Genomic DNA, 14,899 nt, shown 5'->3' with positions numbered 1-14,899 from the left:
GTGCCAATTTTAAATAGTTTTATTTAAGACATTGCATTTTCCACTTACAATACAGTGTTTATAAAGTGCAATGTTATTTCCTTCTTCTGTGCATATGTTCCATATTCAAGTATTGAGGAAAATATGGAATGCTTCACAAATTTGCTTGTCATCCTTGTGCAGGGGCCATGCTAATAATCTTCTCTGTATTGTTCCAATTTTTTAGTATATGTGCTGCAAGTATATGTGAAGCAAGCACGACTGTGTCTTTAAAAAAAAAAAAAAAAAAAAAAAAAGGAATGCCCGCCGGGCGCTATGGCTCATGCCTGTAATCTCAGCCAGCACTTTGGGAGGCTGAGTTGGATCACCTGAGGTCAGGAGTTTGAGGCCAGCCTGACTCGTCTCTACTGAAAATACAAAAATTAGCCGGGCATAGTAGCGTGCACCTGTAATCCTAGCTACTCGAGAGGCTGAGACAGGAGAATTGCTTAAATCTGGGAGGTGGAGGTTGCAGTGAGCTGAGATCTGGCCACTGCACTACATGCGCTACAGCCTAGGCAACAGAGCAAGACTCCGTCTCAAAAAAAAAAAAAAAAAAAAAAAGGAATGCCAACAGCCACCAGAAGCTAAAAGAGGCAAGGAAGGGATTTTCCCCTAGAATTTCAAGGGAATGCAGCCCTGCTGACACCTTGTTTTTTTTTTTCTTTTGCCCAGTGATAACTAAATTTTGACTTCTGGCCCCAAGAACTGCAATAAAATGTATTTCTGTCACTTAAGCCAGCAAATTTTTGAGTCTATTACAGCAGCCACAGAAGGCAGCCACAGAACATGAATATAGAGGCAGTATTTAGGGAAAAGTTACAGAAGTTTATCAGTGAAGGGGCTTTTTAGCTATAGATTATAACCACAAGTAGAATAACAAAGGTACCTAATAGGTCCTTAGTTTATTAACAAAGTAGTTTCCCTAGGTTCTATTAGTCTCTATCCATTTGCTAACACATGATTGTGTATTAACCATGTGTGCAGTTTTTTTTGTTTTTGTTTTTGTTTGTTTGTTTTTTGACTGAGTTTCGCTCTTGTTGGCGGGGCTGGAGTGCAGTGGTGCAGTCTCATCTCACTGCAACCTCCGCTTCCCAGGTTCAAGCGATTCTCCTGCCTCAGCTTCCCAAGTAGCTGGGATTACGGGCATGCACTGCCACACGAGGCTAATTTTGTATTTTGGGTAGGGATGGAGTTTCACCGTATTGGCCAGGCTGGTCTTGAACTCCTGACCTCAGATGATCCTCCCGCCTCAGCCTGCCAGAGTGCTGTGATTGCAGGTGTGAGCCACTGCGCCCAACCAATTTAAAGCACTTACAGCAACAAATATTGGTAAGGATGTGGAGTAACAGAAAGCTCATGCATTGCTAGTGGGAATACAAAATAAAAAACATCTTGGCATTTATAAAGATACATGTACACTTACCATACCCTTGGCCCAGCAATCTCACTCCTAGATATGTACACAAGAGAAATGAATACATATATCTGCACAGACTTGTATGCAGATGTTCTTAGAGCTTTATTCATAATAACCAAAGATGGAAACAACCCCAATATCCATCAACTGGTGAAAGGATAAACAGATAGTGATATGTATCTGTTTATATATCAGATCTGTATAAAAGCAATATAATAATAGAAAGCAGATCAGTGGTTGCCAGGAGTTAGGAGCTAAGGAAGGTAACTGAAAAGAGCACAGGGTAACTTTCAGGAATGATGGAAATGTTCCATATCATGATTGTGGTGGTGGTTACATGACTGTCCATTTGTCAAAGCTCATCAAAATTGGTGACTTTTAGTATATGGTGAATTTTAATTATGCTGATTTAAAATTTGAAAGTAGGTTTCAGCTCAATCCATCCAAATTATTATGACAGCTGAGTCAGTCCAATTTCATGGGGGTATTATTTGAAAGGCTTTTATCCCCCATTTTTTTTTATCATACTTTCTTTTCTCACTCTATAAGCAGAAAAGTCTGAATGACCCAAGACTCAGAAATGGATAACGGTATTTTCTCACAGTATGTTATATGTAAGATGGTATTCAGAGAACTGAAAATTTTTAAAATCAGTTTTAAAATAATCTTGATCAAGGCTCTTTTGGAATGGGTGACAGGTTTCAAAATAGACTTGATGTCTAAAAGAAGAAATAGAGAAAGATAAAGGTAAAAAACCAAAAAGCTACTGGGTAGAGAAACTACTAGGAACAAGAGGTCGTGGTATCAGTACTTCAATTATAGGAGGTTTTCATTTTAACAATTTTTATGCATTAGTGTAGAAAAAACCTTGAATTTCACTGAAAGAAATGTTTATGCAAGAAATCCTTGAGCAGTATGAATTCAGAGAATCTTAAACATGAGGATGTATGGGTTTTCCTTTATAGTGTGATAAGTAAATTAGAACTACAAGAAAATCCAAACTATATACCTTTTCTCTTGTTACCTACTTCTGAAATGTTTACCACCTTTTTTAAAAAACAAACCATTCCTAAGATTTGGTGGACAAAAGTGATTTAGGTCCCATTCAAGCAGCCCACCAACCTATCCCTCAGGAAAGTAGCCTAGAAGATAAGTGCTGGCTGGCAGAAGGAAGCGGTGCTGAGACAGATTGACTAGCCAGGAAGGGAGGGAGTTCTGGGCTTCAGGCCTGGATGCCACAGGGTACCTGGCATTTTCCCCTTATTTTAAACACAATAGCAAATCTTCAAACTCCAGGTTAGCTATCCAGAGCGCCTCAAGCCTTAGTCTATGCTCACTAACAGGCTCATAGGTACGTAGCATAAGGGAACATTTGAGGAGTGATGCTGGGACGTCCCAGCCTTGCTTCTCATATTTGGGGGCTTGCTTGCATTTTGTGACAGGCACCATGCTAAGTTGTTTACTCCTATAACTTACCAGTTTTCCCAATGAGGTGTGTATTTTCCCTATTTTCAGCTGAGGAAACTGAAAACTCAGAGGAAGTTAGACACTAGGCTAGAGTTATAGATTGCAGATGGTAATGCTGGGATTTGAATCTAGGGATCTCTTGGATTATTTTCCATTTTGCCAGGATGCCTCCCACTTGGCCAAACTGGCCAGAGGCAAGTTCTATAGAGCCCCTGGCAAAGCCAGCCTGCTCTGGTGACGTACTTCCTGCCTAGGTGGACACAGTCGATGTCCCATAGTACTTTGGTTTATTTATCTCCCATGAGAATGCAGCCACTGTTTATTATTTTACAGAACCCAATGCTGGGCAGATCCAAGAAGGAATTGGAGAAGCTGTGAATAATATTGTGAAACATTTTCATAAACCTGAAAAAGAGGTATTTATGGGCTATAAAACTTAGTATAGTGGGACTTTTAAAGATGCTTTTATATGTGATACACGAGGCAATATGGGGTGCTTGAATTTTCATTTGTAAGCTTTCTGGTAGCTGTAAAAATATGCTTCATATAGCTACATTCAGCACTTGCTTCTCTAGTGTTTTTCTTAGACATAGTTGCAGGAGATTTTTCTTTGACACTGTGTGTTATGCCCCACAGAGAGGAAGCCTCACCGTGTTGCTGTGTGGAGAAAATGGCCTGGTTGCAGCCCTTGAGCAGGTTTTCCACCATGGGTTCAAATCTGCCCGCATCTTTCACAAGAATGTCTTCATCTGGGACTTCATAGGTAAATAAAGCAGATGTATGTACTTTAAGGTCACTGAAGTGTTTCTTAGGAACTCACAGACCCAGGAATCTGAGTGAATAAGGGTTAGTGATAAGGGTATATATATATATTTTTTTTTTCTTTTTTTGAGACGGAGTCTTACTCTGTTGCCCAAGCTGGAGTGCAGTGGCACAATCTTTGCTCACTGCAACCCTCCTTCTCCTGGGTTCAAATGATTCTCCTGCCTCAGCCTCCCAAGCAGCTGGGACTACAGGTGTGCACCACCATGCCCAACTAATTTTCGTATTTTTACTAGAGAAGGGGTTTTACCATATTGGCCAGGCTGGTCTTGAACTCCTGACCTCGTGATCCTCCCGCCTCAGCCTCCCAAAGTGCTGGGATTACAGGAATGAGCCACCGTGCCCGGCAAAGGTATATATATTTTTTTAAATAAATATTAAATTAGCTGAGTGTGCTAGCAAACACCTGTGGTTCCAGCTACCTGAGAAGCTGGGGCAGCAGCATCACTTGAGCCCAGGAGCCCAGGAGGTGAAGTCAGCCATGATCAAGCCACTGCACTCCAGCCTGGGCAACAGAGTGAGACCCTGTCTCAAAAAGTATATATAATAATAATAAATATCAAGTACTGTCCTTGTTTTTCATTCACTCAACAAATTATAATATGTACAATATTCCAAATATTATTCAAGTTGCTCAAGATATACATTAATAAACAAAACAGAAATCCCTGTGGTTGACAAACTTAGGTTAGTGTGGGAAACAAACAATACACCAAAACAACAAATAATGTAATTCATATGGTATGTCAGAAATGTGACCATTGATCTGGAAAGAAATAGAGCAGTATAAAAGGAAATAAAGTGGGGATTTAAATGGGTGGTCTTTTTAACGGGTGGTTTTAGGCTGTGCTGAATGTCAAGGTACATTGGAGCATAGACTTCATGCAGGTGAGGAAGGAAGCCATGTAGATATCTGGGAAGAGGGACTCCAGGTTGACAGCACTACGAGTGCTAAGCCCCAAGGCGGAAGTGTTTCCATGGAACTCCAAGACCAGTGTGACTGGAGCACAGCGAGAGAGAGAGAGTAGGAGACTCGGGGAGGTGGTGTTTAGTGCCAGTGCCAGGTTGTGTAGGGCCTTCTAGGTGATTGGAATGACCTCAGCCTTTATCCTGAATGAAATGGGAAGCTGTTGGAAGGCTTTGAGCTAAGGAGTGACATGATAGAACTTTTTTGTTTGTTTGAGATGGAGTTTCACTCTGCTGCCCAGGCTGGAGTGCAGTGGCCCCATCTCAGCTCACTGCAACCTCTGCCTCCTGGGTTCAAGCGATTCTCCTGCCTTAGTCACTGAGTAGCTGGGATTACAGTTGCCTGCTACCACACCCCTAATTTTTGTATTTTTAGTAGAGACGGGGTTTTGCCATGTTGGCCACGCTGGTCCCAAATTCTGTTCTCAAGTGATCCACTCAGGTCGGCCTCCCAAGGTGCTGGGATTACAGGTGTGAGCCACTGCACCTGACCAGTTTTTGTAAAAGGATTCCTCTAGCTCTGTGTTGTCCAGTATAGTAACCATTAGCCACACATAGTCGTTTAAATTTTAAATCTATTTAATTTTTTTGTTTGTTTTAGAGTCTCACTCTGTTGCCCAGGCTGGAGTGCAATGGTGTGATCTTGGCTCACCGCAACCTCTGCCTCCTGGGTTCAAGCAATTCTCCTGCCTCAGCCCAAGTAGCTGGGATTACAGGTGCCTGCCACCACGCCCAGCTAATTGTTGTATTTTTAGTAGAGACGGGGTTTCACCATGCTGGCTAGGCTGGTCTCGAACTCCTGACCTCAGGTAATCTGCCCGCCTTGGCTTCCCAAAGTGCTGGGATTACAGGCGTGAGCCACCACGCCTGGCCAAATGTATTTAATTTAAATCAAATGTAAATTTCATTTTCTTAATAACACTGGCCACATTTCAAGTGCTCAGTAGCCACACGTGGCTACCAAATTGGACCTTGTAGATGGAGAACATTTTCATAATCACAGAAAGCTCTTTTGGAGTGTTTCCGCTCTAGCTTGCTAAACTTTGTAATCTTTCTTTTGATATGCAGCTCTTCCAGAATTCATAGTTTCTTTAAATGGGCAATTAATCATTTTGTGTTTTCTAAATAAGGCCTAGATGAAGTAGTTTATTTCCTCTAACTTAGAATAGACCAAAAAAAAAGGAAAGTTGATAGAAATAGGCCCACAGGTTTTTTTTCTTCTGGAATGCCTAGAATCTTACTGCGTCTGCTTCTCGTGTATATACATATGTCTGTCTTTGTCAGATACTTATTCAGGTACATTTCAAGGGTCTTGTTGCAAAGTGTTAGCAAGTTATTCTATAAGTAGAACACAGGGGGTATTATTTCAGTGGCTACCACGTCATTGCTGGTTACTCCTAGAAGGTTCCAGTCTTAACAGAAGATACTATTTTTCTTTTCTTTTTTGCCAGTTTCTGTTTCATGAAGGTATTTTAAAGGGAGTAAACTTTATAGTCTTCTGGAATGCAGTCTAGATTAGAAAATAAATTCCTGGCTGGGCGCGGTGGCTCAAGCCTGTAATCCCAGCACTTAGGGAGGCCGAGATGGGCGGATCATGAGGTCATGAGATCGAGACCATCCTGGCTAACGTGGTGAAACCCCGTCTCTACTAAAAAATACAAAAAACTAGCCGGGCAAGGTGGCGGGCGCCTGTAGTCCCAGCTACTCAGGAGGCTGAGGCAGGAGAATGGCATAAACCCTGGAGGCGGAGCTTGCAGTGAGCTGAGATCAGGCCACTGCACTCCAGCTTTGGCGACAGAGCGAGACTCCGTCTCAAAAAAAAAAAAAAAGAAAAGAAATTCCTGGGAACGTATTTATTGTTCTACCATGAAACATGGACCCCTGAAATCAATGATAAAGTAATGATATTGGCTTCAGCACTGACTATATGCAAAGCATCATTAGTGTTTCCATAATAAATTAAGTGATGAATCTTTCTATATATGAAGTGTTGACATATATTGTGATACAATTCTGACTTTTTTCCTCAGAGAAAGTGGTTGCTTATTTTGAAACAACTGACCAGATTCTAGATAGTGAAGATGATGTCCTTATTCAGAAATCATCCTGTAAAACTTTCTGCCACTATGTAAATGCTATTAATACTGCACCCAGGAACATTGGGAAGGACGGCAAATTCCAGATTTTAGTTTGCCTTGGAACAAGGTACAAAACCAGTGTTTTATTTTTCCTATCTTTGTTACACGTTGAACTGTTACATGTTGAACTAGAGTCCAGAAAAGGTTATACCAGATCATACCCCTTCCAGAGCTCTCCTTTGGGTTACTTTCTTTCCTTTTACTTTTTCTTTTGAGACAGAGTCTCACTCCATCGCCCAGGCTGGAGTGCCATGGCGTAATCTTGGCTCACTGCAACCTCTGCCTCCTCCCTCGAGTTTAATTCACCACTAACCACTACATGAAGTAGCAAAGGATTTTCTCATTTTAAAGATAAGAAAGTAGAAAATAGATGAGGCACACATAAGTTAGCAGACTTTCCCAAGGACACACAGAAAAATGGGACAGAGCCGAGTTGACACCCTGTCCCACTGCAGAGCCCAAGGTCTCCACCATGACTCTATACTGGCTCCACAGATAGATGGGTAATAGAGAGGTTGCTAGATAATAAGACACATACATCGTACATATTCGCTATGTAAACCTTATATAGTATATATATACCACTCTATTTACATTTAATAACATTATGGGATTCTTGCTATATATCATCATCTCTCTAAGACTATTTCCTACCCCTTTATTTTTTGAAAGTAGCACATAGGAGCGATACAATCCATTACTTTTAAAACAGCTCTCAGAATTGTAAGAAATGAAACATAGAGACCTTTAGTTTTCTTTTTTTAAGTTACCCGCGTAGTATTTGTTTTTTCCTGAACCTTAAGAGCCCCAACCTGAGACTGAAGATGGCCTGGTTGGGGATGCTCAATAAGGATGTCTTAGGAACTTAGCAATGGGTTACTAATGTCAGGTTTGATCAGGAAAAATTGAAGATGTGAGGTTTTATCCTCCTGAAACAGCTGGTTTACAGAACTAAGTTCTGTATTTCTTCTTCATAAAAGGAGCCCAGTTTTAGCTGTGCTTTTAAAATTTCTTTTGAGCATGATCTTTATCTCCTTTTATCTCTATACTCTCCTGATTTATTAGACGAATGCAAACTCTCATCTGGTTTATAAAATCTACTTAATGTTTTTCTGCTTTGATTTTGTTCCTCACCCTGTTATGTTGTATAAGTTAAAAAAAATAAAAAGCAAATCCCTACAGTTTAGTGTAGTCTTTCTTCCAAAAGGTCAGTATACTGTGGCATGCCTTGCCACAGAGTAACACTCCTATTAAAAAAAAAAAAAAAAAAAAAGACATAGAAAATGACATTCTGCCTCTTTCTAAAGGTGGTAAAATCAGAATAGAGAATGTCTTTAATGTGCATAGACTCTCTAATGTAATTAAATTGGGTTTAAAATAATGGATTTTCCCTTTAGCTTTACACTATCTCATCACTGTTTTTTTTACCAGAAAATATTCAACTTCTTGGCTTTGATTTCCTCTCTCCTGACCTCTTAGCTTAGATAGATTTTGTACCATCAGGCCCCACACTTACCCATTCACACAGGCTCCACTGTGTGCCTTGTTCTGCAGTGAGGCCAGCAGTGCTTAGGAATTGTTTCTGTTTGGATCTGTAGGGATCGCCTGCTCCCACAGTGGATTCCATTGTTAGCTGAGTGTCCAGCCATCACTCGAATGTATGAAGAGAGCGCTCTCCTGCGAGACCGCATGACTGTCAACTCCCTTATCCGAATTCTGCAGACCATTCAGGACTTCACCATAGTCCTAGAAGGATCACTCATCAAAGGAGTGGACGTGTAACCCAACTGTCTAGAAACTCTCAGTCCAAACCTTGCTCCTTCCCCAACTAGGGGACCGATTTGGACTTGTCTGACAGTAGTGAGTCACTGCAGGGGCAGCCCAACATATGCCCCATTTGGAACAATCCTCACTCTACAGACAAGGCAAAATGTTGTATTGTAGTTCATTTGAACCTGGAATTTAGTATAAAATAGAGTATTTTCATGTGTTAGATGTGTGTAAATATGCTATCTTCTTTAAGAAATTATATTACTCGAATAAGATGCTTTTCTTAGATTGAATATTCCTGTGACTTAAAATAAGTAGCTTAAAAATGTTGGGGGTTGGGGGGGAAGAGTGGTGCTAGCCAGGAAGAAGCCAGTAAAGATGTAAATACAGTGCAACCCAGTCGGGCTTTTTTTTTTTCTCCAGGTATCACAAAGAAACCCAGAATGCATTGTTACGTAGTAGCCATCCATCTTGGAGTCTGATCCTTTGTATTGTGAATGCACACAGCTTTACCTACTGTACTGGTAGTCTGCACTTGTATCTTTTAAGTTACAAACTGTTTTATATATTCGAATCGTTAGTCACTTCTCCAGTCTTTTGGAAAAAATTTCAGTCCGCACAAGATGATATAATTGGAGTATTTTTAACACTAGACCCCAGGAGCTTGGCTGAACTGGAAAGAGAACATACAAAGCCCTGAGAAGTGTGTTCAATTGTGGGATTATAACTTCTTTACACTTTGGAAAGATTAGCCTAGACTAACTTCATTCTTGGCATTTTTATTCTTGTTATTTGAGGTATGTTGGGGAGATGTGAATTTCAGTGTTAGATTCATAGTCATAAGAATTGCAAACAGCAGTTTGTTGATTCTGCACTTTTAATGTGGCCATCTAAACTCTGCAGTGGTCTCCCTCTTAAGGATAACCACGAGCTCTGTCCTTTGTTAGGGCCTAATCACCCACCTCTCCAGGGCCCATCCCCCCTCGGGAAATGGAAGGAATGTCTAAGGAGGAGGAGGGTTCTGTGTGGCTTGGAATGTTTTTGTGAAAGCATTTGTTGACCATGATAATGCAAATAACAGAAGGAGAGAGAGAATGAACCCTTTCTGGGTGTTTCAGGGCAAGCTTTATGTTCCTTTGTAGGAAGGGGAGTAATAATGTAAAACAACTGACCCAGAGAAGCTAAAAGCCACTGGCGGCACAGGCTGATAAAACGGAAGCAAAATGAGGTGGCAACAATTTTGAAGGACCAAAAGTTGTAACTTTCCAGTTTGATAGTTTATAAAGAAGTTAAGTAAATGTAGTATTGGCTAGTTACTCTTAAGTCCTCATCTTCTGGTAGGTCCTGTAACACTAATTAGGCATTTGTACATTTTTAGCAGCAAAATTGCCTCAGCACAGCTCCTAGTTTTATTCCCAGTTGTGGCTGAAAAGCAAAGCCATGGCGTCAGTATCTTTGTGCAATCTGAGGGTGCTGCGCTTTGACCAACTGTATTTTTACCTTATTTCCTGGAGGAAGAAACTAGTGAAACAAGTGCCTAACTCCCTTTATCAAACACTGTATTCAGCCAAGGACAGCCTCTTTTAACATTGACTTCATGCTTGAGGAAAAGGAGAGTTGACAGCTGTATTTAAAAACCCATGGAAATGGTTTAAGAAGATGGTTCTGGGTAGACCAGAAATTTGTTTGCCTGAGGCTAAAGTGTGTCTACAATGGTACAGCTCTTCCAGGGACCTGGGAAGTCTATCGTGGGAGATATCCAGAACCTGTTTTACACTGGGCTCCTACTGTGTTTAGTGATCAGAAACTATAGAGGGGTCCAACCCAGGATTTCATGCTTGTATCTTCATAAGGCCATGCTCCTGACAGGTCTGGGCAACCAGGGGGATGACTTAGGTTAGTGTGCTAGGATTGACGCACCTCGTCCAGCCTTCTTACTTTGTAGGAGGGAATACTTAAGGAATAGAGAGATTAAATCTTACACTTACCCCACAGCTGGTCACTAACAACACAAGCTCTAGAATTCATGTTTGTTTGTTTGTGTGTTTGTTTGTTTGTTTGTTTGATTTCACCAGGCGGCATGAGACTGACCTTCTGGCATTCTTACCAGTAGTCTTTCTATTAAACTATTGGATCTTTATTCATCCACCTATACAAGGAGGAAATAAGGATGAATATTCATTTAGTAGAATTAATATTCATATTAACACATTGCTCTCAGATTGTTGGGAATTAACATCTTGTAAAAACTGGGAGCAGGCCAGGTGCAGTGGCTAACGCCTGTAATCCCAACACTTTGGGAGGCTGAGGCAGGTGGATCATCTGAGGTCAGTCAGGAGTTCGAGACCAGACTGGCCAACATGGTGAAACCGTGTCTCTACTAAAAAAAAAAAAAAAAAAAAAAAGACAAAAATTATCCGGGGGGTGGTGGCAGGGCCTGTAATTCCAGCAACTCAGGAGGCTGAAGCAGGAGAATTGCTTAAATGCAGGAGGTGTAGAGATTGCAGTGAGCCGAGATTGTGCCACTGCACTCCAGCCCGGGTGACAAGAGTGAGACTCTGTCTCAAAAAAAAAAAACTGAGAGCAAAGTTGGATTTGGGGCCCATGAATAAAACCATTACTTTAAAAAGTAATACCCCCAAAAAAGTTACACCTAAAATTTCATCTTCATGCCTTTGTGTAATATGACTGTAATAGTGAAATGATTTTAATAAAATACATCAGAACTGACACATCCTCTTGGATGATGGGTCCTTTAGTCACCTTGTGAGCCCATGTACTTATTCCGTTGATACAGCCCATGCTATAAACGTGTGGGGCCCTCCTTGTGTGAGCTGCTTGAATGGCCGGTACCCCCATTCTTTTGAATATTCCCAATGGTGGTCAATCCTGGCCTTTAAGAATAAATTTAAATATTTGGAAATAGTCCTTAGGATCCAAGTTTGATCAATAAAAAGGATGCTTAGGCTGAGTTTGGGGTCACATAAGAAGTGCAGCTATAAAGAAATAAGACATGTTGGGCATGGCAGTACACACCTGTAGTCCCAGCTGCTTGGGAAGCCAAGGCAGGAGGATCACTTAAACCTAGGAGTTTGAGTCCAGCCTGGGCAACATATGGAAATCCCATCTCAAAATAACAGAACAAAGGACTTAGTTTTTATGTGGCTTATAACTGTCTCTAAGTTATACCAAAAGTTTGAGTACAACTGTAGTAGAAGAATGCTTAGAATAAATGCTTGACTTTTAAGCTGACTTTTGGAAGGACCATACCCACATAGAGGCATGTTTTCTGCTGTGGTAATTTTTCAAATTAATATATTGCTTTAGGATCATGTCTCAAAAGTTAAAAAAATCAACATTTAGTTTGTTTTGTTTTTTCCTGCAAATAAATTAAATGCCTGGGACCATAATTATTATTTTTGCATAGTAATAGCTGGTGAAGAAGTTGTTTTAAAATTAAATTGCCAAAAGTATTACCTCTTGAAATATTTATTTTCCCAATGTTTTTCATATGTCCTGAAACCCCTAATCTCGACCTTTATGATACAGTGGCATTACACTGATGTTGGAAGTATGTGTGAGATCTGTGCCCTGGTCGGGAGTCATATGCCTTAAAAATGACTGCGTGTCAGTGTGAAGTAGTATAAAGTGGAGTCCTAAGTGGGAAAAAGCAGGCTACTGAGGACAAAAGCCTCCCAACCCTCCCTGCCCTGTTTTCCACTGGGAATGAGAATTTGATATGAGAAACTTAAACCTTGCAGAAGTGTGGATTTCCCTCTGAAATTTAAATGTTTCACACATTTTTGTACCTTTTGTAACCCTGTGGTATTTACTTTCACATGGCTTTTTAAAAAATTATTTTAATGAACTTCTATCACACTGTATGAATGATATGGGGGAAATACTGAATTGCTCATATTTCCTTTTTTGGCAATAAAGCACTGTTATATGTTCATGTAAGTGAAAAAGAGAGGTTCAAGACTATACGACAGCTATACGTTGACATCCCTAAGGTATTTTGAAACATGAGGTGACAGACAAGGACCTCAAATTTCCAGGGGAATATTTATTTCACAACATTAGGAGTGTGGATCTTCATAATGAAATACCTTCTTTCTGCTAAAAATTATGATTTTTTCATTTAGGGAACTGTGAATATTTTCTGTGAGGTTTACAGAAACTAGTCTATCCTTTTCACTATGTTGAAAAGACAATCTGAACTTTAGCTATTTATATTTCAGTATTAACACACCTTCACTGATTGAGAGTCTTGAGCCCTTCTCTACTTTTATAGTGAATCCTATTTCCAAGTCATCCATGTCTTTTGAAGTCTGTTTCTTATATAAGTATTTATTACTTTAATGTTTAGCATAAATAGGAGACAGAAAAGGATAATAAACTACTAGGTCCTTTATTCCTATTAAAATAAACTTACAAATCCCTTGAATCAGCTGAATTCTAAGCTTTTTGAAGCGGTTGCTGATGTAGTGTGATCAAAAGAATCTAAGAAGAACCTCATCTCCAAAATCTGATTAGAGTTGTTCACCCTCTCAAGGACAAGATAAAGATTGGCTTCAGAGATATATCACATCAAGATAAAGGGAAGAAAAAAACCTCAAATAAAATTTTTCCTCATTCAAAGGGATCCAGGGTATCCTTGGATTATGTAGGAGGGAATCATGCGTGTTCTAATTTACCTGAATGTACTTGTGTGTGAATCCAACCTTGATTCTAAACACCAAGTCTTGTCAACAATAGAGAAGTATAGTAAGGAGTTCCTGTTGTCAATCAAATGAGGGTGTGAAACATTTAGAATGCTCTGTGTTACACTTGAACCATATATAAATGTACCCTGTGTATCTTTCTTTTTAAATTAGCATTTCTCAATTTAAATTATATTGTTTTTCTTTGTATTGTTAACAAAATGCATCAGAACTGGATTTTTTTCTCATCTGAACATAATATAAAATTTAAGAGAGTATTGTGATATTAAGCACTTTAACATACATATCAGACAAACTGACGTGGGTTTTTCAGGTTTGGGAGTACATTTAAATATGACTTTTCATGCTTTGTCCTTTACAAATAAAACTGTGGGATTGATACTTTGTTTTGCTTCATTGTTGTAGAATCTTGATAGTGTTTCATAGGATAAGAGATTCCAGAAAGCAGGGAGATCAAACCAAAACTATTATGTAGAAAAATAGAGCCTTCTGAGTAAGGGGTGAAAATTTGAACCCTACCTCACACCATACAGAAAAATCAATTATTGGTGGCTTAACAACCTAAATGTGAAAGATGGAACGTAATTTTTAGGAGAAAATATGAAATGTACTTATTAACTTGGGAAAGGGAAGTTTTCTTAAGTAAGACATTTAAATTATAAAGGATAAGTGTGATAAATTTGACTATGCTCACAGGTGCTTTGCTGTAAAAAACAACTGACTATAAAAATTAAGAATTTCTGATCATCAAAATATATCATTAAAAGGAGAAGGCCTGTAATCCCAGCATTTTGGGAGGCCAAGGTGGGTGGATCACCTGAGGTCAGGAGTTCAAGACTAGCCTGGCCAACATGGTGAAACCCTGTCTATACTAAAAATACAAAAATTAGCCAGGCATGGTGGCAGTCGCCTGTAATCGCAGCTACTTGGGAGGCTGAGGCAGGAGAATCACTTGAACCTGCGAGGCAGAGTTTGCAGTGAGCTGAGATCACGCCATGGCACTCCGGTCTGGGGGAACAGGAGTGAGACTTAATCTCAAAACAAACAAACAAAAACCCATGAAATTTTTTTTTTTTTTTTTTTTTTTTTTTTTTTTTTTTTTTTTGAGATGGAGTCTCGCTCTTTCACCAGGCTGGAGTGCAGTGGCACAATCTTGGCTCACTGCAACTCAAAAGAAAAAAAAAGAAGTTTGTAGGAGGAGCATCAAGAGCTACTTTTGGGGATAAGAAGTTTGCGATGCTTTTGAGATACCTATTAGACATCCAGATAGAGATGCTAGGTAAGCATCTGCACATATGGATTGGGAGTTGAGGAGAGAATAATAATGTATTCATCACAGTCCAATCAGGAGACAGAAACCACACAGCAATTTGAACTGGGGTAGTTGAATGTAAAGAATAATGTAGTCCAGGCACGGTGGGTCACGCCTGTAATCCCAGCACTTTGGGATGCCAAAGGGGGGGGGGGGTGGATCACCAGGTCAGGAGTTCGAGACCAGCCTGACCAACATAGTGAAATCCTGTCTGTACTAAAAGTACAAGAAGCCGGGTGTGGTGACACATGCCTGTAACCAC

The 14,899-nt window shown here is 40.0% G+C and overlaps 1 protein-coding gene and 1 non-coding gene across 10 annotated transcripts in view; one reads left to right on the top strand and one right to left on the bottom strand.

Moving 5' to 3' along the window:
- The window catches only part of DENND5B (DENN domain containing 5B), a 201,460-nt gene extending 187,754 nt beyond the window's left edge, over positions 1–13,706 (top strand). For all 9 annotated transcript variants that reach the window (XM_073020604.1, XM_007968100.3, XM_037990158.2 and 6 more), the window contains 4 exons: positions 3,239–3,321; positions 3,542–3,668; positions 6,724–6,898; positions 8,430–13,706. In XM_073020604.1, coding sequence (XP_072876705.1) covers positions 3,239–3,321; positions 3,542–3,668; positions 6,724–6,898; positions 8,430–8,613 — 569 coding nt within the window. In that variant the 3' untranslated portion in view covers positions 8,614–13,706. The remainder of the gene's footprint in view (positions 1–3,238; positions 3,322–3,541; positions 3,669–6,723; positions 6,899–8,429) is intronic.
- On the bottom strand, positions 118–225 carry LOC119621314 (U6 spliceosomal RNA). Its single transcript, XR_005237865.1, has one exon. It is a non-coding gene; the product is annotated as a U6 spliceosomal RNA (small nuclear RNA).
- Positions 13,707–14,899: the final 1,193 nt, after the last annotated feature.

The sequence above is a fragment of the Chlorocebus sabaeus genome, chromosome 11 (assembly GCF_047675955.1).
Source record: "Chlorocebus sabaeus isolate Y175 chromosome 11, mChlSab1.0.hap1, whole genome shotgun sequence".
NCBI lineage: Eukaryota > Metazoa > Chordata > Mammalia > Primates > Cercopithecidae > Chlorocebus > Chlorocebus sabaeus.
The sequence above is the reverse complement of the archived record's forward strand: the minus strand, read 5'-3'. Positions and strand labels throughout refer to the sequence as shown.